General features: G+C 41.5%; 1 protein-coding gene and 7 non-coding genes across 10 annotated transcripts in view; 7 read left to right on the top strand and 1 right to left on the bottom strand.

Moving 5' to 3' along the window:
• prox3 (prospero homeobox 3) overlaps positions 1–22,021 on the bottom strand; it is a 177,811-nt gene that overhangs the window by 150,919 nt on the left and 4,871 nt on the right. For all 3 annotated transcript variants that reach the window (XM_070544274.1, XM_070544276.1, XM_070544275.1), the window contains 3 exons: positions 17,976–18,046; positions 15,826–17,587; positions 15,627–15,734 (listed from right to left, as the gene is read on the bottom strand). In XM_070544274.1, the coding sequence (XP_070400375.1) occupies positions 15,627–15,734; positions 15,826–17,574 (1,857 nt within the window). In that variant the 5' untranslated portion in view covers positions 17,575–17,587; positions 17,976–18,046. The remainder of the gene's footprint in view (positions 1–15,626; positions 15,735–15,825; positions 17,588–17,975; positions 18,047–22,021) is intronic.
• On the top strand, positions 57–130 carry trnai-aau (transfer RNA isoleucine (anticodon AAU)). Its single transcript has one exon. It is a non-coding gene; the product is annotated as a tRNA-Ile (tRNA).
• On the top strand, positions 585–658 carry trnai-aau (transfer RNA isoleucine (anticodon AAU)). Its single transcript has one exon. It is a non-coding gene; the product is annotated as a tRNA-Ile (tRNA).
• Positions 2,158–2,231, top strand: trnai-aau (transfer RNA isoleucine (anticodon AAU)). Its single transcript has one exon. It is a non-coding gene; the product is annotated as a tRNA-Ile (tRNA).
• On the top strand, positions 2,681–2,754 carry trnai-aau (transfer RNA isoleucine (anticodon AAU)). Its single transcript has one exon. It is a non-coding gene; the product is annotated as a tRNA-Ile (tRNA).
• On the top strand, positions 3,202–3,275 carry trnai-aau (transfer RNA isoleucine (anticodon AAU)). Its single transcript has one exon. It is a non-coding gene; the product is annotated as a tRNA-Ile (tRNA).
• Positions 5,009–5,082, top strand: trnat-agu (transfer RNA threonine (anticodon AGU)). Its single transcript has one exon. It is a non-coding gene; the product is annotated as a tRNA-Thr (tRNA).
• Positions 9,230–9,303, top strand: trnai-aau (transfer RNA isoleucine (anticodon AAU)). The gene has a single exon. It is a non-coding gene; the product is annotated as a tRNA-Ile (tRNA).

The following is a 22,021-nucleotide window of genomic DNA, read 5'->3' as shown; positions in this document are numbered from 1 at the left end:
GAATATCAATGGAAATTAGTTACTTTCTTTCATATATGAAATGAAGCAACCAATTTGGCCGGTTAGCTCAGCTGGTTAGAGCGTGGTGCTAATAACGCCAAGGTCATGGGTTCGATCCCCATACTGGCCATCAATACAAGACTAAGATAAATGATTCTGTTGACTAAAAAGCAGAAGTCTAGAATATTGTTGGTCTGGTAGCCATCTACTCAACAAATGTTCCAGGGGACCGCAAACACCACATCTACCTGAAACAAATCTAAACTAATACAGTTGGTTGAAAAGTAAAACTAGTAGTTCTTAAATAAACAGTGGTCCCAAAACTGTCTCGTAGCATCAGAGAGGTCAAATGCTGTTCTTCTGACATTCACTTTACTGCTATGAGCTGTTAGCAGTCCAGTATTGCATTTTATCCCTCAACAGAATCTGAAACTCTTTCAAGGAGACTCTCAGACATAAACGAGTTTCAACATTGACCAAAACTTATGAATATCATAATCTTTTCAAATCCTAAAGTGCTGAAAGACTGAATATCAATGGAAATTAGTTACTTTTTTTCACATATGAATTGATACAGCCAATGTGGCCGGTTAGCTCAGCTGGTTAGAGCGTGGTGCTAATAACGCCAAGGTCATGGGTTCGATCCCCATACTGGCCATTAATACAAGACTTTGATAAATGATTTTGTTGACTAAAAATCAGAAGCCAAGAAATGTGTTAATCTGATAGCCATCTACTCAACACTTGTTCCGGAGTACCGCAAATACCACATCTACCTGAAACAAATCTAAACTAAAAGAGATGTTTGAAATGTGCAAACTTAGTTCTTAAAAAGACAGTGATCCCAAAACTGTCTCTTAGCATCAGAGAGGTCAAATGTCCTTCTTCTGAGATTCCTTTTACTGCTATGAGCTGTTAGCAGTCCAGTATTACATTTTATCCCTCGAAAGAAACTGAAACTCTTTCAAGGAGACTCAGACATAAACGAGTTTCAACATTGACCAAAACTTATGAATATCATAATCTTTTCAAATCCTAAAGTGCTGAAAGACTGAATATCAATGGAAATTAGTTACTTTTTTTCACATATGACTTGAAGTACCCAATGTGGCCGGTTAGCTCAGCTGGTTAGAGCATGGTGCTAATAACGCCAAGGTCAAGGGTTCGATCCCCATACTGGCCATCAATACAAGACTTTGATAAATGATTCTGTTGACTAAAAATCAGAAGCAAACAATCTTGTTGGTCTGATAGCCATCTACTCAACAATTGTTCCAGTTGACTGCAAACACCACATCTACTTGAAACAAATCTAAACTAAAAGAGTTGGTTGAAAAGTGAAACTAGTAGTTCTTAAATAAACAGTGGTCCCAAAACTGTCTCGTAGCATCAGAGAGCTCAAGTGCCATTCTTCTGACATTGATTTTACTGCTATGAGCTGTTAGCAGTCCAGTATTGTATTTTATCCCTCAACAGAATCTGAAACTCTTTCAAGGATATTCTCAGACATAAACGAGTTTAACATTGACCAAAACCTATGAATATCATAATCTTTGCAATTACTAAAGTGATCACTGACATTCAATGGAAATTAGTTACTTTTTTCACATATGAATTGAAATAACCAATGTGGCCGGTTAGCTCAGCTGGTTAGAGCGTGGTGCTAATAACGCCAAGGTCATGGGTTAGATACCCATACTCGCCATCAATACAAGACTTTGATAAATGATTCTGTTGACTAAAAATCAGAAGCTGAGAAAATTGTTAGTCTGATAGCCATCTCCTCAACAAATGTTCCAGGGGACCGCAAACACCACATCTACCTGAAACAAATCTAAACTAAAAGAGATGTTTGAAAAAAGAAACGTAGTTCTTAAATAAACAGTGGTGCCAAAACTGTCTCTTAGCATCAGAGAGGTCAAGTGGCATTCTTCTGACATTGCTTTTACTGCTATGAGCTGTTAGCAGTCCAGTCTCGCATTTTATCCCTCGACAGAAACTGAAACTCTTTAAAGGGGACTCTCGGACATAAACGAGTTTCAACATTGACCAAAACCTATGAATATCATAATCTTTTTAAATCCTAAAGTGCTGAAACACTGAATATCAATGGAAATTAGTTACTTTTCTTCACATATGAATTGAAGCAACCAATGTGGCCGGTTAGCTCAGCTGGTTAGAGCGTGGTGCTAATAACACCAAGGTCATGGGTTCGATCCCCATACTGGCCATCAATACTGGACTTTGATAAATGATTCTGTTGACTTAAAATCAGAAGCCAATAATCTTGTTGGTCTGATAGCCATCTACTCAACAATTGTTCCAGGGGACCGCAAACACCACATCTACCTGAAACAAATCTAAACTAAAAGAGTTGGTTGAAAAGTGAAACTAGTAGTTCTTAAATAAACAGTGGTCCCAAAACTGTCTCGTAGCATCAGAGAGGTCAAGTGCCATTCATCTGACATTCCTTTTACTGCTATGAGCTGTTAGCAGTCCAGTATTGCATTTTATCCCTCAACAGAATCTGAAACTCTTTCAAGGAGATTCTCAGACATAAACGAGTTTAACATTGACCAAAACCTATGAATATCATAATCTTTGCAAATACTAAAGTGATCACTGACATTCAATGGAAATTAGTTACTTTTTTTCACATATGAATTGAAGCACCCAATGTGGCCGGTTAGCTCAGCTGGTTAGAGCGTGGTGCTAATAACGCCAAGGTCATGGGTTCGATCCCCATACTGGCCATCAATACAAGACTTTGATAAATTATTCTGTTGACTAACAATCAGAAGCCGTGGAAATTGTTTGTTTGATAGCCATCTACTAAACAAATGTTCCAGGGGACCGCAAAAACCACATCTACCTGAAACAAATCTAAACTAAAAGAGATGTTTGAAAAAAGAAACGTCGTTCTTAAATAAACAGTGGTGCCAAAACTGTCTCTTAGCATCAGAGAGGTCAAGTGGCATTCTTCTGACATTGCTTTTACTGCTATGAGCTGTTAGCAGTCCAGTATTGCATTTTATCCCTCAACAGAATCTGAAACTCTTTCAAGGAGACTCTCAGACATAAACGAGTTTAACATTGACCAAAACCTATGAATATCATAATCTTTGCAAATACTAAAGTGATCACTGACATTCAATGGAAATTAGTTACTTTTTTTCACATATGAATTGAAGCAAAAAATGTGGCCGGTTAGCTCAGCTGGTTAGAGCGTGGTGCTAATAACGCCAAGGTCATGGGTTCGATCCCCATACGGGCCATCAATACAAGACTTTAAGAAACGATTCTGTTGACTAAAAAGCAGACGCCTAGCATTTTGTTGGTCTGATAGCCATCTACTCAACAATTGTTCCAGGGGACCTCAAACACCACATCTACCTGAAACAAATCTAAACTAAAAGAGATGTTTGAAATGTGCAAACTTAGTTCTTAAATAGACGGTGATCCCAAAACTGTCTCTTAAGCCGGGCGTACACTGTGCGACTTTTTCACTTTTTTGAGCCGATTTTCCAGTCGTGCGAGAAGCCACGACATCGGGGCGAGTTTTGCGCCGAGCGTTCGTGTAGTGTACAGGGGGTTACGAGAGGCGATTAACACCACGTGACCAGCCGCCGATCAGCAGTCGTGAGGTCGCACGGACTTCTGGTGTGTTTAATATTTCGCTCGTCCCTCGTGAGGGTATCGCACTGTTGAAGCGGCGCTGCGAGCAGCTACGATCCAAAAAGTATCAGAACCGCTCACGGCGCATGCGCGCGCGATCCTGCATCAACGCCGGCCGGTCGCTCGCTATTTCCCTAATAACACACGCTGTTCGTTTTTGTTTCTACACGTTTTTTTTACTCACAAAGATTGTCAAGAAAGCGTGGTTTGTCGTGTTCATGTCGAATTAAACTGATCACAAAACACAGATTTACTTTCTTTATTTCGTTTTCCTCATCCAACCCCCATAAATCCCCGTGTGTCCTCCTGCAGCACTCCCGAAGGACAACAGGCAAGACAAAAAAGTCTGACGTGTTGAGTAAAAACTGCTATTTTTAGCACATTTTTAGGGCCGACATGTTGCTACCAGACGTACAGTGTGAGCAGTCAGGTCGCATGCGAGAACTGGGTCGTACAGTGTGAGCACACGACTCGTGAGATATGCTCTGCGAGGAAGTCGTACAGTTTGAGCTGAAGCTGAACGCTGCGAGTGAAAAAGTCGCACAGTGTACGCCCGGCTTTAGCATCAGAGAGGTCAAATGTCCTTCTTCTGAGATTCCTTTTACTGCTATGAGCTGTTAGCAGTCCAGTATTACATTTTATCCCTCGACAGAAATTGAAACTCTTTCAAGGAGACTCTCAGACATAAACGAGTTTCAACATTGACCAAAACTTATGAATATCATAATCTTTGCAAATCCTAAAGCACTGAAAGACTGAATATCAATGGAAGTTAGTTACTTTTCATCACATATGAATTGAAGTAACCCATGTGGCCGGTTAGCTCAGCTGGTTAGAGCGTGGTGCTAATAACGCCAAGGTCATGGGTTCGGTCCCCATACTGCCATCAATACAAGACTTTGATAAATGATTCTGTTGACTAAAAATCATAAGTCAATAATCTTGTTGGTCTGATAGCCATCTACTCAACAAATGTTCCAGGGGGCCGCAAACACCACATCTACCTGAAACAAATCTAAACTAAAAGAGATGTTTGAAAAGTGAAACGTAGTTCTTTAATAAACAGTGGTGCCCAATCTGTCTCTTAGCATCAGAGAGGTCAAGTGGCATTCTTCTGACATTGCTTTTACTGCTATGAGCTGTTAGCAGTCCAGTATTGCATTTTATCCCTCAACAGAATCTGAAACTCTTTCAAGGAGATTCTCAGACATAAACGAGTTTAACATTGACCAAAACCTATAAATATCATAATCTTTGCAAATACTAAAGTGATCACTGACATTCATTGGAAATCAGTTACTTTTTTTCACATATGAATTGATTCAACCAATGTGGCCTGTTAGCTCAGCTGGTTAGAGCGTGGTGCTAGTAAGGCCAAGGTCATGGGTTCGATTCCCATACTGGCCATCAATACAAGACTTTAAGCCACGATTCTGTTGACCAAAAATCAGAAGCCAAGAAATGTGTTAGTCTGATTGCCATCTACTCCACAAATGTTCCAGAGTACTGCAAATACCACATCTACCTGAAACAAATCTAAACTAAAAGAGATGTTTGAAATGTGCAAACTTAGTTCTTAAATAGACAGTGATCCCAAAACTGTCTCTTAGCATCAGAGAGGTCAAATGTCCTTCTTCTGAGATTCCTTTTACTGCTATGAGCTGTTAGCAGTCCAGTATTGCATTTTATCCCTCGACAGAAAATGAAACTCTTTCAAGGAGACTCAGACATAAACGAGTTTCAACATTGACCAAAACTTATGAATATCATAATCTTTTCAAATCCTAAAGTGCTGAAAGACTGAATATCAATGGAAATTAGTTACTTTTTTTCACATAAGACTTGAAGTAACCAATGTGGCAGGTTAGCTCAGCTGGTTAGAGCATGGTGCTAATAATGCCAAGGTCAAGGGTTTGATCCCCATACTGGCCATCAATACAAGACTTTGATAAATGATTCTGTTGACTAAAAATCAGAAGCCAGTAATCTTGTTGGTCTGATAGCCATCTACTCAACAATTGTTCCAGGGGACCGTCAACACCACATCTACTTGAAACAAATCTAAACTAAAAGAGTTGGTTGAAAAGTGAAACTAGTAGTTCTTAAATAAACAGTGGTCCCAAAACTGTCTCGTAGCATCAGAGAGGTCAAGTGCCATTCTTCTGAGATTCATTTTACTGCTATGAGCTGTTAGCAGTCCAGTATTGCATTTTATCCCTCAACAGAATCTGATACTCTTTCAAGGAGATTCTCAGACATAAACGAGTTTAACATTGACCAAACCCTTTGAATATCATAATCTTTGCAAATACTAAAGTGATCACTGACATTCATTGGAAATTACTTACTTCTTTCACATATGAATTAAAGCAACCAATGTGGCCGATTAGCTCAGCTGGTTAGAGCGTGATGCTAATAACGCCAAGGTCATGGGTTCGATCCCCATACTGACCATCAATACAAGACTTTGATAAATGATTCTGTTGACTAAAAATCAGAAGCTTAGAAAATTGTTAGTCTGATAGCCATCTACTAAACAAATGTTCCAGGGGACCGCAAACACCACATCTACCTGAAACAAATCTAAACTGAAAGAGATGTTTGAAAAAAGAAACTTCGTTCTTAAATAAACAGTGGTGCCAAAACTGTCTCTTAGCATCAGAGAGGTCAAATGTCCTTCTTCTGACATTACTTTTACTGCTATGAGCTGTTAGCAGTCCAGTCTTGCATTTTATCCATCGACAGAAACTGAAACTCTTTCAAGGAGATTCTCAGACATAAACGAGTTTCAACATTGACCAAAACTTATGAATATCATAATCTTTTCAAATCCTAAAGTGCTGAAAGACTGAATATCAATGGAAATTAGTTACTTTTTTTCACATATGAATTGAAGCAACCAATGTGGCCGGTTAGCTCAGCTGGTTAGAGCGTGGTGCTAATAAGGCCAAGGTCATGGGTTCGACCCCCATACTGGCCATCAATACAAGACTTTGATAATTGATTCTGTTGACTAAAAATCATAAGTCAATAATCTTGTTGGTCGGATAGCCATCTACTAAACAATTGTTCCAGCGGAACGCAAACACCACATCTACCTGAAACAAATCTAAACTAAAAGAGTTGGTTGAAAAGTGAAACTAGTAGTTCTTAAATACACAGTGGTCCCAAAACTGTCTCGTAGCATCAGAGAGGTCAAGTGGCATTCTTCTGACATTCATTTTACTGCTATGAGCTGTTAGCAGTCCAGTATTGCATTTTATCCCTCAACAGAATCTGAAACTCTTTCAAGGAGATTCTCAGACATAAACGAGTTTAACATTGACCAAAACTTATGAGTATCATAATCTTTTCAAATACTAAAGCGCTGAAAGACTGACAATCAATGGAAATTAGTTACATTTTTCCACACATGAATGGATCAAACCAATGTCGCCGGTTAGCTCAGCTGGTTAGAGCGTGGTACTAATAACGCCAAGGTCATGGGTTCGATCCCTATACGGGCATCAAACTAGACATTGATAATTATTTCTGTCAACTCAAAATCAGAAGCCAATTATCTTGTTGGTGCAATAGCCATCTACTCAACAAATGATCTTACTTAGGAACTTACTTAGGAAGTCCATACCAGGGTCTAGTACGATAATACTCACCGACACCCCCACCGAACCCTGACCGCAAACACCACATCTACCTGAAACAAATCTAAACTGAAAGAGTTGGTTGAAAAGTGAAACTAGTAGTTCTTAAATACACAGTGGTCCCAAAACTGTCTCGTAGCATTGTTGCCAGTCCCCACATGCCAAAGACAGTGGCAAGCTGAAACACACTGAACTGGCTTGTGCGAGCAAAATCAGCCAGAAGACAGGAGCTGGGCTGCAGGTCACAAAACTGTGGTCAGAAACAAGGGTCACAGGAGGGTCAAAAGGACAAGAGTTCAGAACTTGCTGTCGGGGACAGAACTAGGCAAAAGGTCAGGAGGCTGGCCCCACCCCTGGATCCACCCCTGGCTTGGAAAGATGGGATTGGAGGAGAACAGAGTGAAGACAAGCCCATCAGATCCAGAAGCCCTCTCAGGAACATTGGAGGGAAACTGAAGAATGCTGCAAACGATGATGTAATGACCTGTGTTAAGAAGAATGCTGCATTTAGTGTTTTGTGCCTTCATGTAGAGTGCTGCATGTAGTGAAAATGATACCAAATGTCTTGTGTTGAGCTAAACAGTGTGTATCTGGTAAATGACCCCATGACCTCACCGTCATGAGGTAATGATATATGTGACTTTTTACCTTGTCTAAGCTAGCCCAGGAAGGGTATATAAAGAGCAGCTCTGCGAGAGCTGAGGAGATTCGACAAGCAGCTGGGGCAGACGACAGAAGAGACAGAACAGATTTGGGGAGGTCATCCTCCGTCCTCTGGACGGAGGACGACAGGTAATTTTTTGGAGAGAAGCAGAGCTAGACAAGTTTTTGGGAAGAAGTTTGGGGCGATTCTCAGAAGAACCGAGTTGGTGTAAATCAACTCTTTATTTCTTAAGTTAATCATTAGAACTAATCCCTCCTTGGGGGAAGCGTTTGTTTTTATATTTACTCATTTTTGTATTTTTTGATTTTGTAATAAACTTTTTTGAAAAAGAAACATAATCCTGATTCTTTCAGGTTTTCTCTAAAGCTTCACGGTTGGGGCCCTGACTATTAATTGCACAGAGGTAAGCATATTAATTATGGGTTCCTGAATTATCAGGACTTACTTTACGGTTTGTGACGAATTAATATAAAGAAACCTTAAGATAAGAGGAGCTTGCCTCCTCCCTCACCCGCGAGTAACGAGTTGTCTTAAGGATGATAAAACCAGAACATTAGTGGTTAATTTTGGCTCTGACTCGCAAGTTGAAAAAGTCTCTATCAGCTGGAGGGCTGTATTAATTATATAAACTGATAAATCTATGTTAGCCTGATCAACTAACAAGAATCATTTTATAGTTACCAACCATCCACATAAGCTGATAGGGGCGCAATTAATCCAAATAACCCAAATAATTGCCACCCGGGCCGGCCTCCCACTGGGCTTCGTCCCCAGTATTTTAACCAAAAAATAACGGGATTGCTTAAAAAGAAGTGAGCTACTACAAAAGGAAAGTCTTGCATATCATTTCACCTTTAAAATAGAAGATATGATTCTTACTTAGGAAGTCCATACCAGGGTCTAGTACGATAATACTCACCGACACCCCCACCGAACCCTGATAGATGCACAGTCTCATAAGTTCTAACGGAACCGGCAAATGGGACGTGCACGCGACAACATCAGAGAGGTCAAGTGCCATTCTTCTGACATTCATTTTACTGCTATGAGCTGTTAGCAGTCCAGTATTGCATTTTATCCATCGACAGAAACTGAAACTCTTTCAAGGAGATTCTCAGACATAAACGAGTTTCAACATTGACCAAAACTTATGAATATCATAATCTTTTCAAATACTAAAGTGATGAAAGACTGAATATCAATGGAAATTAGTTACTTTTTTCCACACATGAATGGAATGAACCAATGTGGCCGGTTAGTTCAGTTGGTTAGAGCGTGGTGCTAATAACGCCAAGGTCATGGGTTCGATCCCCATACGGGCCATCAAACTAGACATTGATAAATAATTCTGTCGACTGGAAATCAGAAGCCAATAATCTTGTTGGTCTGATAGCCATCTACTCAACAAATATTCCAGGGGACCGCAAACACCACATCTACCTGAAACAAATCTAACTAAAAGAGTTGGTTGAAAAGTTAAACTAGTAGTTCTTAAATAAACAGTGGTGCCAAAACTGTCTCTTAGCATCAGAGAGGTCAAGTGGCATTCTTCTGACATTCATTTTACTGCTATGAGCTGTTAGCAGTCCAGTCTTGCATTTTATCCATCGACAGAAACTGAAACTCTTTCAAGGAGATTCTCAGACAGAAACGAGTTTCAACATTGACCAAAACTTATGAATATCATAATCTTTTCAAATACCAAAGTGCTGAAAGACTGACAACCACTGGAAATGACTAAATAGTTTTTTTTACAAATTAAAGGCCTTTACTGGCCAACACAGAGACACACAGGACAACAACCATGCACACACTCACACCTAAGGACAATTTCAACAGACCATTCAACCTGACAGTCATGTTCATGGACCATGTGAGCTAGCCAGAGTAGCCAGAGAGAACTCACACATGCATAGAAAGAACATGCAAACTCATTGCAGAAAGACCCCAGGTCAGGATTTTAATCCAGGACCTCCATGCTGTAAGGCAGCACTGCTAACCACTGCACCACTGCGCAGCCCAAATATCCACTCTCGTTTAGCTTACTTTTGTGCACAGAGCACTCTGAGTCCGAGAGCAGGATCAAAGCGTTTCTGGGAGGAAAATGCTTGCCATATTTTTAAGGATGTTCCAATCACGTATTTTTGGCTCCAAATCCGATTGAGTCCCTTGATTTGAAGAGTCTGTCGATACTGAGTCCAAATTCAATATTAGAAATATATTAGAAAAGAGAGAACACACTAGAGCTGTCCTTTTGTTGTCCATTTATGTGTTTCTTTCTTTCTGTAGATAAGTCACATTTTTTAGTTCATCTGCAATTAAACATCACTCGTTCTGGAAGAACATTACTCAGAAACGTGTTAATATTAAGTGACCTTTTTGCGCATATTTAACTCGGTGTGCGGCCGTTTTAAGTGATGTGCATTCCTGCGGCAGGGATGGCGCAGCACATGACGGTCCTTTCTATAAAACACTTGTAGAGCTGCTTTATCTATTAAGTTAGGGAGAGAAAGCTAATTCTGCGACTCAAGGCGACTGCAAAACCTGACATTGATAACCACAGACACATCCAGTGTGATAAATATACTGCTATCTTGGCATTTTTGCTGTCCGTAGACAATTTTTTGTTATTTTAACATGCTTTATAGTGTCAGTTGGCTTATCTGAACTGTTGCAGTCAACTGAGCTGTTAGTCTTTTCAACCACCAAATAGTTCCCGAGCAGTGATGCTAGTAACTGTAACGTGATACTCGAATATAACATCATTTCTTGGTAACGACTAATCTAACACATTACTATTTCCATACTTGTAATCAAATCAAAGTTACTTGTCCAAGCCATACCGAAATATTTTATCCTTTACTCTGACTTTTTTCTGCTCAGGAAAATCCTGAGTGAAGGAAATAGAACGTGGCAGAGAAGGAGCCAACGTCAGCTTCGCATAATGAACTTGACCAATCAACACGCACTTTCCTTGCACAAGGGAAGCAGTAAACTGCTTCACCAGACAACAGAAAGGCACCGCGATGCCATTTGTTGGAAAATAACTCTCACTCGTGGTGCACAATTAAAACCAACAAAAAAATCACAGTCATATTACTGAATAAACGACTAAAAACATCAAACCCAACTCTGCAATAAAACTCCAACAAAAGGCACAATAAAGAACATAAAACTGGAAAGCTGGCTACCCATAAGGCACTCTGGAGCCACATGCGGCTCTTTCATCCATCTAATGCGGCTCTCTGCTTGTAAAATAAAATAATTAATGAATATTTAATTAAAATATATTTTATTTTGCTGCATTCATTTTTATCTGTATGCCAATTCTAAATGTAAAGATCGTCTGCGTAAACCTGAACAGGTCCAACGGTTCACAGGTCACCTGCTTGTGCGTAATCAGGTGTCTCTATAAGAGCTTTCTGAGCTGAAGAGGAAGTGAGATTCTGGACTTTTCCTCAGACAGGCTCATGGATGCGTCGTCACGTTGGAGACAGGAACAAGCGCTATTCAGCCAAAGTTTCATAATCAGGGAACATTTTCTAAGTGGCAAGTCTCTCTGAGAGACAGGGTTTGGAAAACACTCGCTTCAGTCGGGGGAATCTTCCCGCATGCGCTCTGGTTCTTCAACGCGCTCCAAGCCCCCAATCTACACATCTTCAGCTCGCTGTCCACCTCACGTGGGCTGTGCGGAGCTCAGTGTCCAGCTCAGATGATCTGATGGGAATCTTTTCTTGATTGGTGTAGCTACCTCCGCGATGTGCGTAACGATAAAAATATCAGCGCATCTGCAGCCTTGAGGTTTCTCCATCAAAATAAATGGTCAAACACGGGAAATGTCCAGTCACTGTGAACCCTGGCATGTAACAGTTTTGCCTTCTTGTGAAGATTGTTGCAAACAGGAACATTAAACTTGATTAACACCAGAGCCAGGCGCACTACGCCGTTATCTCCATCTCTGTAAATGAGGCAAAAACAAATAGATCGGATCCTTTTCTTACCTTTTCAACGTTGTTTAATGTAAAGTTTAGTTCAGCACAAAGTTCAATTACAACAATCCAACGAGACAGAGCCTGGATTTCTATTCTGAACAGTTTAAACATGTTTTAAAAGGAGATGTGTGCGACTCGTCAAAAAGCGCCACCTGCTAAACATTAAAACCACTGACCGGGTGAAAAATATCTAAGTACTGTCGACACAGACGGGCTACAAGTTCTGGGTCAGTTTTATTCAAATTGTTTTATTTATTATCTTTTGTTGAAAGATAACTTTAAGGTACATGAGCGAATGGTATTGGTTGCTGTCACCTGTTGTAATCGGTTAAAGCAGCTCTCTGCTGTCTGAGGGTAGGCCCCGCCCACAACACCGCGGCTGCTGCGGCTCCCAGTGTTTTCTTTACTGTTGGAAATGGGTAATAATGGCTCTTTGATGGGAAAACATTGCCGACCCCTGGACTACAGCGTGATTAACAATGGCGGGAGGAGAGAGAGGTGTGTTTTCTAGCTGGAAATATAGTCACTATTTTGAGTTTGTGTCAGATAAAGATAAAAATATTAAAGTTTGTTGTACACTCTGTTTGCCCTGCGATGGACCGGCTCTCTGTCCAGGGTGTACCCCGCCTGATTGCCCATTGACCGCTGGAGATAGGCGTCATGTTATGGCGCCATATCTCCAGCAAATTTACCCAGATCGAATATGAGATCTTCTCATGTCATGTGATGTTCTCATATATTTATATTTTAGAGATTTACTTTGTGAAAAGTTCATCAACTCTGCATCAGTTGAGGTATTACTTAAATTTGACGCACATAAGCGGTAGTTTAACGCGATTAGTTAGTTCTGGTTGGCGCTCATTTTCCTATTGCATGGAGCTCTGCGGAGCAGGGGGCGTGCTTAGCAAAAAATAAATAAATAAATAAATAAATAAAGACGTATGGCTTACATTATATCACAGAACATGATAAGACAGTCACTTTTACGTATTTCTGAAAAATCATACATAATTTCTGAAAGGGAAAATCTCCGGAAAGATACTTTAATATTTGCTTATTTTTTGCAATTTATATCATCATCACAATATTAATCAATGTTATTGCGCATCGCCGGGTTTCCTAAAATTGTGCAGCCCTACTGGTTTTGATGTTTTATTATTGTGTTAAAATTTTACACAAGCAATAAAAGTAAATAAAAAATAAATTTAATAAATAAATCTCAAACTGAAATCAATGGAACTTTTGTACCATACTCAAATTTTTTAAGTTTCACTTGTATTATTAAGATACGACAACTTTTTATACACATTTTATCCAGCTCATTTCTGTCGTGGATTACCTTTCTTCACACACGATTAGAACCAAATCATCTGATCTTTAATCTTGTGTTACTCTATAGAGAGCTTTCTGTAGCCCTGTTCTTAATCGTGGCGGCTATTAAAATGCAGCTAATGAAAACTAATAAGCTGTGAATGTATTTATTGTCTGAAATTTACCTAAATTAAAATCAGTGATTATTAGAACAGTGCAACTACAGTGCTCAGCATAAATGAGTGCACCCCACTACATTTGTCAGAACGCCTTTAGTTTCCTTACAGAATCAACATTTTCTATGAGACACCATACATACTACAAAACACTCCCACAAATGTGGGCCATTGATTACAAACAAGATTTTTTCATTTGCACACACAAGAAAGCAATTTTCTGAACAAATCCATTCAAGCCCATGGTGCCACCCCAATTATAGTTTTTAGGAGAAAAGCCACACTTAAGACTATACATTTTTAATTAACAGGCAACCACAGGTGAGTCTAATGATTACTTTAAGAGGTGTCCAGCAGACAGGTGTCTATAAAAGGGCGTTACTTTACAAAGAAAAGCCTTTCTCGTTTCATGCTGTCAGCATTGGCTCCACATGGAAGAGAACTGTCGCAAAATCTGAGAAAGGAAATCATTTCTGGACTCAAAAAGGTGAGGGCTACAAGAAGTTCAGCAAAGCTTTACATATCAGCCAAAATACTGTAGCAAAAGTGATCCAAAAACGTATTCATTTTTGCTTCAACCAATTTAGGTAAAACTGAAGATTTTGTGATCCAAGTTATTTTATTAAATCAAATCAATCAAATCAAAGATACTTTATTAATCCCAGAGGGAAATTAAGAGTTTCGGTACACAAAATTCAGAGATCAGACATACATGGGCAAGACACATGACAAGAATTGGTGACTGTGCTCATTCGCAACCCGAGTCGCGCTACCTTAATAGAGATAAGAGGGTAACGTGAGGATTGGTTCAGGTGGAGGGAAAAAATGGCACTTCAGAGTTACCCTCCACAGGGAGGACAGCTTTGCACTGCAAAAAACACCTCAACAGATATGCAACAGACTTCAGACAACACAACATGAGGTTCCAATAGTAATGCGGGGGGGGGGGGGGGGGGGGGCTGGGATCCTGTCTCCTCCGGCGAGAGCAGCCATCTACGGTGCTCATCTAATGTACAGTCACAGGTGGGAGGGAGATCTTGGGAGAAGGAAAGAGCACATTGACTCCTATAGCTGATGACCTTGCCAGGCTGAAGTCCAACAATCCGAAGGCGCGGGGGGGGGGGGGGGGGGGGTTGGTTTTTCACAGCATCTGTCTACATTCCTTCGTGGGGGTTTTAGTTGCTTGCAGCTTAAGGCTACTAGGGCGTCAGATTCAGCTAAAGAGAATTTGTTTGGGTCAGGCTGAGATAATTTTCTTCTCTGCCTTCAGTCTTTAAACTGATCATTTCCAGTCCTTCAGTGAAGCCAATTTGGGGTTTTTAAACATCTCCACACCGTCCGGTGACTCTCTCCCAGATGACATCCATTTTGCGCACTAATACCGGTATCGCAGCTAGAGCATTGTCCAGCTTACGATTCACCTCGAGTAACGTCCCAGTCTGAGAAGTCTCCACACGGATGGTGCTTTCCGTGGGTGCGGGTCGCCCTCCAATCGCTCCCGTCTTCCCAAATTTCCAGAAAACCAGATATCCTCCCACTCCAATCAGGAGAAATCCAGCGATCATCAGACCGAATATCCACACGTCTTCGATGTCCGCAATGGACAACTGGCTGAGGCATATGATCTTCCACTCCTTCCAGGAATCCAGCATATATCCCATCGGGTGCGTCCCCTGTGGACATGTGGGAGCCCCCTGCTCCGTTCTCATTGTTGAAAAAGTCTTATCGATCGCATTGAATGACCAGTTTATCAAATCCATGGTTAGTAAAAAATAGAGTTTTTCAGAAGAAATGCAGAGAAGCGCTCTGTGGGCAGACAGGACAAAGAGCCTTGGGGAGAAAAGATAACCTTAATTTCATGTTGAAACCCAGCCTTGAGAAAATTCTGGAAATTGTTCTTTTGTTCATTGAGCTGCTGTTTAAATTTATACTTTTTAAAGGGGGTGTACTCATTTATGCTGAGCGCTGTACACGAACTGCTACTTTCTGAACTTACTTTTTCCTCAACGACTCGACTGCAACACTGTTTGGTGCCATTTCCCCACTAACGTCAACTGAGAGCTGAACCTCTCCCCAAAGTAAGCTGCATCACTTCTGACACTGGTGTTGGTATCAAGGCATCTCCTATCATTGTGTTATATTTTCAGTCCAGTCATGAGATACTAACCTTCACGTCAGGGAAGTATGTCTTGAGTGTGTTGGAGCTAGGGTAGCGCGTGTAGAAGAACATCAGCTTGGCTTTCTTCAGATGGCAGGGAGACAAGCCCTCCTGAGTGTAAACATGAGGCCAGTTAAGGAAACACACACACACACACACACACACACACTTCTGTTGTTTCTTCCAGTAAGCGACCAAAAAAGGATATCCCCCCAGCAGACAGGTAGAGCTCCCCTCCATCAATTCCTCCGCCTCCTCTCATTCCCCCATCTCCTCTCACCCCCCTGTCCCTGTCTCGTCCTCCTTGGCGTGCCAGCGAAGGCTCCAGGCGCCCCAGCAAAGGGATCGGAGGGAAGGAGGGGTGAGACGAGAACTCCAGGAATGGGTCAGAACCTAGATAGTCCTTACGAGGTGGGACGAGGTGTGATAGCTGAGGGTGAAGTGAGCGGGAGAAAAGTTGCTGCATGGAGTAGTGGAGCAAAGGGAGGGGGAGAGGTGGGGGTGGGGGTGGCGCAGGGAAGGAGGATGAAGAAGAGGAGGAGGATGAAGACAGGTGGAAGGCAGCAGAGGAGGGATCTTTGGATTGAACAGGAGGTAAAAGAGGAGGGTGAGGAAGAGTAGGAGCACGAGGTAAGGAGGGATGAGAAAGGGGGATGTTTGGGTGAGAGGGGTTTAGATCAGTTGAGAGAGGAGGTCCGAGGAAGGGGTAGGCCTTGCGTGTGTCAGGTGGTCTGTGAACAACCAAGGGCGTTGCCAGATCGGATGGCTCAGAGCGATGAGGAGGAAGGCCGTCCCCGTTGCTCAGCTTCTGAATCTGTTTTTCCCTTTCTCCATCCGCCTTTCCTCTGAGTGTTTCCTCTCCTCTTCCCCTCGACAGAAGTCCCATCCAGCCTCCACTTTCCTTCCCTCCTTGTCCCGGATCCGGCGGGTCAAAGGAGATAGCGGGTTGAGGAGAGGAAGGAGCGATGTCCGTCATCTCCGTGTAAAGACGAAGAACTCTGTCAATGACCCGAGCTACAGCGCTGCCCAACTCCAGCTTTAGCGCCTGAGCAAACTTCTGTCCTCCTTCTTCACCCTCATCTTCAATCCCTCCAAGCCAGTCTCCTCTCAGCCCGCCACAGTCCAACCACAAGCCTGATCCCTCCATCACACCGGCCAACTCTCCTCCTTTTCTGCGCTCCGTCCTCCCTTCTCGTTCTTTTTGCGACTCTTCTTTTTGTTTGTGGAAGTTATCGAAAGGGGAAGCAGAGAGAAGGCAGAAAGATTCCTTCTCCATCTCTCCCCCGTCCACATCCTCCTCGTTGTACATCTCTCCAGTGATGTCCTCCTCCATCATTCCCTCCTCTCCTCCACCTTCATCACTTCCATTTCGGAGCTTGCGTTTCATCTCCTCCTTCTCTACCAAGTGCTTTTCACCAAAAGCCCTCCACACTTTCTCCTGCAGGGCCTGCAGTCTCTCCCTGGCCTCCTCCAGCTGCTCCTTCAGTTCCTCTCGCTCTCTTCTCCTCCCCTCACGCTTCTTGCTTCCCACCTCCGCCTCTTTCTCCCTCTGTTGGCACTCCAGCTTCATCCTCTTCACTTTCAGGACATCTTGCCTCCACTCAGCCATGAGCGCAGCATCACTGTGCCTCTTCTTCACCTCCGACAGGTTGTCCTCTCCCTCCATCGCTCCCTCCTCTTCTCCTTCTATCTCTTGCTCTACTTGTCCAGCGGTCACCCTGTCTCCGTCCCCTATGCCGTCTTCTAGGTGTCTGTGCGCGTTCAGGTTTGCTGTTAGGATTCCTCCAATCCTCCTTGAAACTCCAGCTGGCTGGAGGAGATGGTGGATGAGGGGGAACCCTGGAGGTCTAAAGGCAGGAGCAGGGAGACCAACAGGGAGGTCTGAGGAGGACAGAATGGCAGAAAAAGGATGGATCTGGGGGGATGAATCATCAAAAAGACCTGTGGGTGAATCCATCACTGCAGAGAGACTGAGACACAAAAAAAACGTCATGTTTTTACTTCCTCATGACTTTGAAGTCTTTGAATTATGTTATTTTTATTTGAAAACTGCTAGAAAAACACGTTTTAACCGGTGTTGTATGTGTCGTCGCCTGATCACTGAACTGAGGTTGCATGCATCCAAATCCAAATACTTTTTCTGAAGCCCTTTTATCTGAGTGGAAGAAAAATATGAACAGGGTCCGTGTGCACTATCTTCCAAAATAGAAACATATTTTTTCCCAATGTCGCTTTTAATGAACATTTTTAACCTTCGATGAATTACAGGAAAATGTGAAAAACAAATTTTGTGCAAAGAAAAAAGATTTGTTATGATTTCATGTAGCTGCCAATGTTTCACGAGCACATTCTGCTTACCTGGACGGCAAAAACGGGTCACTTATGGATCACTCAGTCGTACGAGTCAGGGGAAATGTCCATGCAAGGAGCTGCAAAATATAACAGCAGAATTAATGCTGATGCAACTCACAGCTGGACGGAGATTCAACAGATCTCCAACACAAAGAACCAGAGGAACCAGCCATGCTGCAGCTGCAACCAAAACCTGATGGAGGACAGAGATAAAAAGGTTGTCAGCCCAGGTCAACAGCCTGGGGGCCTGGCTATGAGCTGCTGTGGCTCTGGCTAACATCTGGCTCCTGATCTCTGCCTTGTTCCCCTCTTGTCAGATTTAATTCTGATGTTCTTAAACAAGTATTTATTAGCTGATTCTCGTCTGTGGATGAAAGAAAAATGCGTTGCTTCCTGAAATCATTTGAAAGTGACTAAAGGAAAAAAAACTTTTTAAAACTACTGATAATTAAATCATAAATGTGTTGTTAAACAGGAGAAAAATCCAGTTGGTTTGCTACGTGTTTGAGCCCGTCACCATGCGGCTGATGCGGTTAGCAAAACAGCTCCAGTTTTGTCTCGTGTCTAAAGGACATCCTCAAAGTTGTCCAGCTTGGGAAGAAGCATTTTCCTAAATTCGATTAGATATTTTCATGATTTGCTTTTTTTCACCTTGGTCTTCTACCATAGCTTCACTTTGGCACAGAGACGGGTGGTGTGATTGGAAACTGGTGTACCTTCACCTTGGAGTTGACCTCTAATTTCTTTGTTCTGGGCCCTTTGGTTACCATTCATTTAATCAGTCTCTTAATTTAGTCAGTTTCTTTCTAGTGTTCACGTCCAGGGAGGCTGTCTAAAGTCCTATCTGCCTTCAACTTCTAAATGGTCTGTCTCACTATAGTCTCTGGAACATTAAGCTGCATGAGATGGTCTTCTAGTCTTTAGCTTCATGGAGATGGTCTTCTAGTCTTTATCTTCATGGAGATGGTCTTCTAGTCTTTAGCTGGTAGGAGATGGTATTCTAGTCTTTAGCTTCATGGAGATGGTCTTCTAGTCTTTAGCTGGTAGGAGATGGTATTCTAGTCTTTAGCTACTTAGAGATGGTCTTCCAGCTTTTTGCTCTTAGTAGATGGTCTTCTAGTCTTTAGCTGTTGGAAGATGGTCTTCGAGACTTTAGCTTCATGGAGATGGTCTTCGAGTCTTTAGCTTCATGGAGATGGTCTTCTAGTCTTTAACTTCATGGAGATGGTCTTCTAGTCTTTAGCTTCATGGAGATGGTCTTCTAGTCTTTAACTTCATGGAGATGGTCTTGTAGTCTTTAGCTTCTTGGAAATGGTCTCCTAGCATTTAGGTGTTAGGAGATGGACTTCTAGCATTTAGGTGTAAGGAGATCGTCTCCTAGTCTTTTGCTGTTAGAAGATAGTCTTCTAGTCTTTAGCTTATAGGTGATGAGTTTCTAGTCTTTAGCTTCATGGAGATGGTTTTCTAGTCTTTAGCTTAATGGAAATGGTTTTCTAGTGTTTAGCTTCATGGACATGGCCTTCTAGTCTTTAGCTTCATGGAGATGGTTTTCTAGTCTTTAGCTTCATGGAGATGGTTTTCTAGTGTTTAGCTTCATGGACATGGCCTTCTAGTCTTTAGCTTCATGAAGATGGTTTTCTAGACTTTAGCTTCATGGAGATGGTCTTCTAGTCTTTAGCTTCTTGGAAATGGTCTCCTAGCATTTAGGTGTTAGGAGATGGACTTCTAGCGTTTAGGTGTAAGGAGATCGTCTCCTAGTCTTTTGCTGTTAGAAGATAATCTTCTAGTCTTTAGCTTATAGGTGATGGGTTTCTAGTCTTTAGCTTCATGGAGATGGTTTTCTAGTCTTTAGCTTCATGGAGATGGTCTTCTAGTCTTTAGCTTCTTGGAAAAGGTCTCCTAGCATTTAGGTGTTAGGAGATGGACTTCTAGCGTTTAGGTGTAAGGAGATCGTCTCCTAGTCTTTTGCTGTTAGAAGATAATCTTCTAATCTTTAGCTTATAGGTGATGGTCTTCTAGTCTTTAGCTTCATGAAGATGGTTTTCTAGACTTTAGCTTCATGGACATGGCCTTCTAGTCTTTAGCTTCTTGGAAATGGTCTCCTAGCATTTAGGTGTTAGGAGATGGACTTCTAGCGTTTAGGTGTAAGGAGATCGTCTCCTAGTCTTTTGGTGTTAGAAGATAATCTTCTAGTCTTTAGCTTATAGGTGATGGGTTTCTAGTCTTTAGCTTCATGGAGATGGTTTTCTAGTCTTTAGCTTCTTGGAAAAGGTCTCCTAGCATTTAGGTGTTAGGAGATGGACTTCTAGCGTTTAGGTGTAAGGAGATCGTCTCCTAGTCTTTTGCTGTTAGAAGATAATCTTCTAATCTTTAGCTTATAGGTGATGGTCTTCTAGTCTTTAGCTTCATGAAGATGGTTTTCTAGACTTTAGCTTCATGGACATGGCCTTCTAGTCTTTAGCTTCTTGGAAATGGTCTCCTAGCATTTAGGTGTTAGGAGATGGACTTCTAGCGTTTAGGTGTAAGGAGATCGTCTCCTAGTCTTTTGGTGTTAGAAGATAATCTTCTAGTCTTTAGCTTATAGGTGATGGTTTTCTAGTCTTTAGCTTCATGGAGATGGTCTTCTAGTCTTTAGCTTAATGGAGATGGTCTTCTAGTCTTTAGCTTCATGGAGATGGTTTCCTAGTCTTTAGCTTCATGAAGATGGTTTTCTAGTGTTTAGCTTCATGGAGATGGTCTTCTAGTCTTTCGCTTCATGGAGATGGTCTTCTAATCATTAGCTTCATGGAGATGGTTTTCTAGACTTTAGCTTCATGGAGATGGTCTTCTAGTCTTTAGCTTCACGGAGATGGTCTTCTAGTCTTTAGCTTCATGGAGATGGTCTTCTAGTCTTTAGTTTCATGGAGATGGTATTCTAGTCTTTAGCTACTTGGAGATGGTCTTCTAGCCTTTAGCTCTTAGGAGATGATCTTCAAGTCTTTAGCTGTTAGAAGATGGTCTTCTAGCTTTTAGCTGGTAGGAGATGGTCTTCTAGTCTTTAGCCATTAGAAGATGGTCTTCTAGTCTTTAGCTTCATGGAAAAGGTCTCCAAGCGTTTAGGTGTTAGAAGATGGTCTTCTAGTCTTTAGCTTCTTGGAGATGGTCTTCTAGCGTTTAGGTGTTAGGAGATGGTCTTCTAGTCTTTAGCTTCTTGGAGATGGTCTTCTAGCGTTTAGGTGTTAGGAGATGGTCTTCTAGTCTTTAGCTGTTAGAAGATGTTCTTCTAGTCTTTAGCTGTTAAAAGATGGTCTTCTAGTCTTTAGCTTCATGGAGATGGTCTTATAGCTTTTAGCTGTTAGAAGATGTTCTTCTAGTCTTTAGCTGTTAAAAGATGGTCTTCTAGTCTTTAGCTGTTAAAAGATGGTCTTCTAGTCTTTAGCTGTTAGAAGATGGTCTTTTAGTCTTTAGGTGTTAGGAGATGGTCTTCTAGTCTTTAGGTGTTAGGAGATGGTCTTCTAGTCTGTAGGTGTTAGGAGATGGTCTTCTAGTCTTTAGCTGTTAAAAGATGGTCTTCTAGTCTTTAGCTTCATGGAGATGGTCTTATAGCTTTTAGCTGTTAGAAGATGTTCTTCTAGTCTTTAGCTGTTAAAAAATGGTCTTCTAGTCTTTAGCTTCATGGAGATCGTCTACTAGTCTTTAGCTGTTAAAAGATGGTCTTCTAGTCTTTAGCTGTTAAAAGATGGTCTTCTAGTCTTTAGCTGTTAAAGATGGTCTTCTAGTCTTTAGCTTCATGGAGATGGTCTACTAGTCTTTAGCTGTTAAAAGATGGTCTTCTAGTCTTTAGCTGTTAAGAGATGGTCTTCTAGTCTTTAGCTGTTAGAAGATGGTCTTTTAGTCTTTAGCTGTTAGGAGATGGTCTTCTAGTCTTTAGCTTCATGGAGATGGTCTTATAGCTTTTAGCTGTTAGAAGATGTTCTTCTAGTCTTTAGCTGTTAAAAAATGGTCTTCTAGTCTTTAGCTGTTAAAAGATGGTCTTCTAGTCTTTAGCTGTTAAAAGATGGTCTTCTAGTCTT

Source organism: Nothobranchius furzeri, chromosome 14, assembly GCF_043380555.1.
Source record: "Nothobranchius furzeri strain GRZ-AD chromosome 14, NfurGRZ-RIMD1, whole genome shotgun sequence".
Lineage (NCBI taxonomy): Eukaryota > Metazoa > Chordata > Actinopteri > Cyprinodontiformes > Nothobranchiidae > Nothobranchius > Nothobranchius furzeri.
This window is presented reverse-complemented; position numbering and strand designations above follow the sequence as displayed.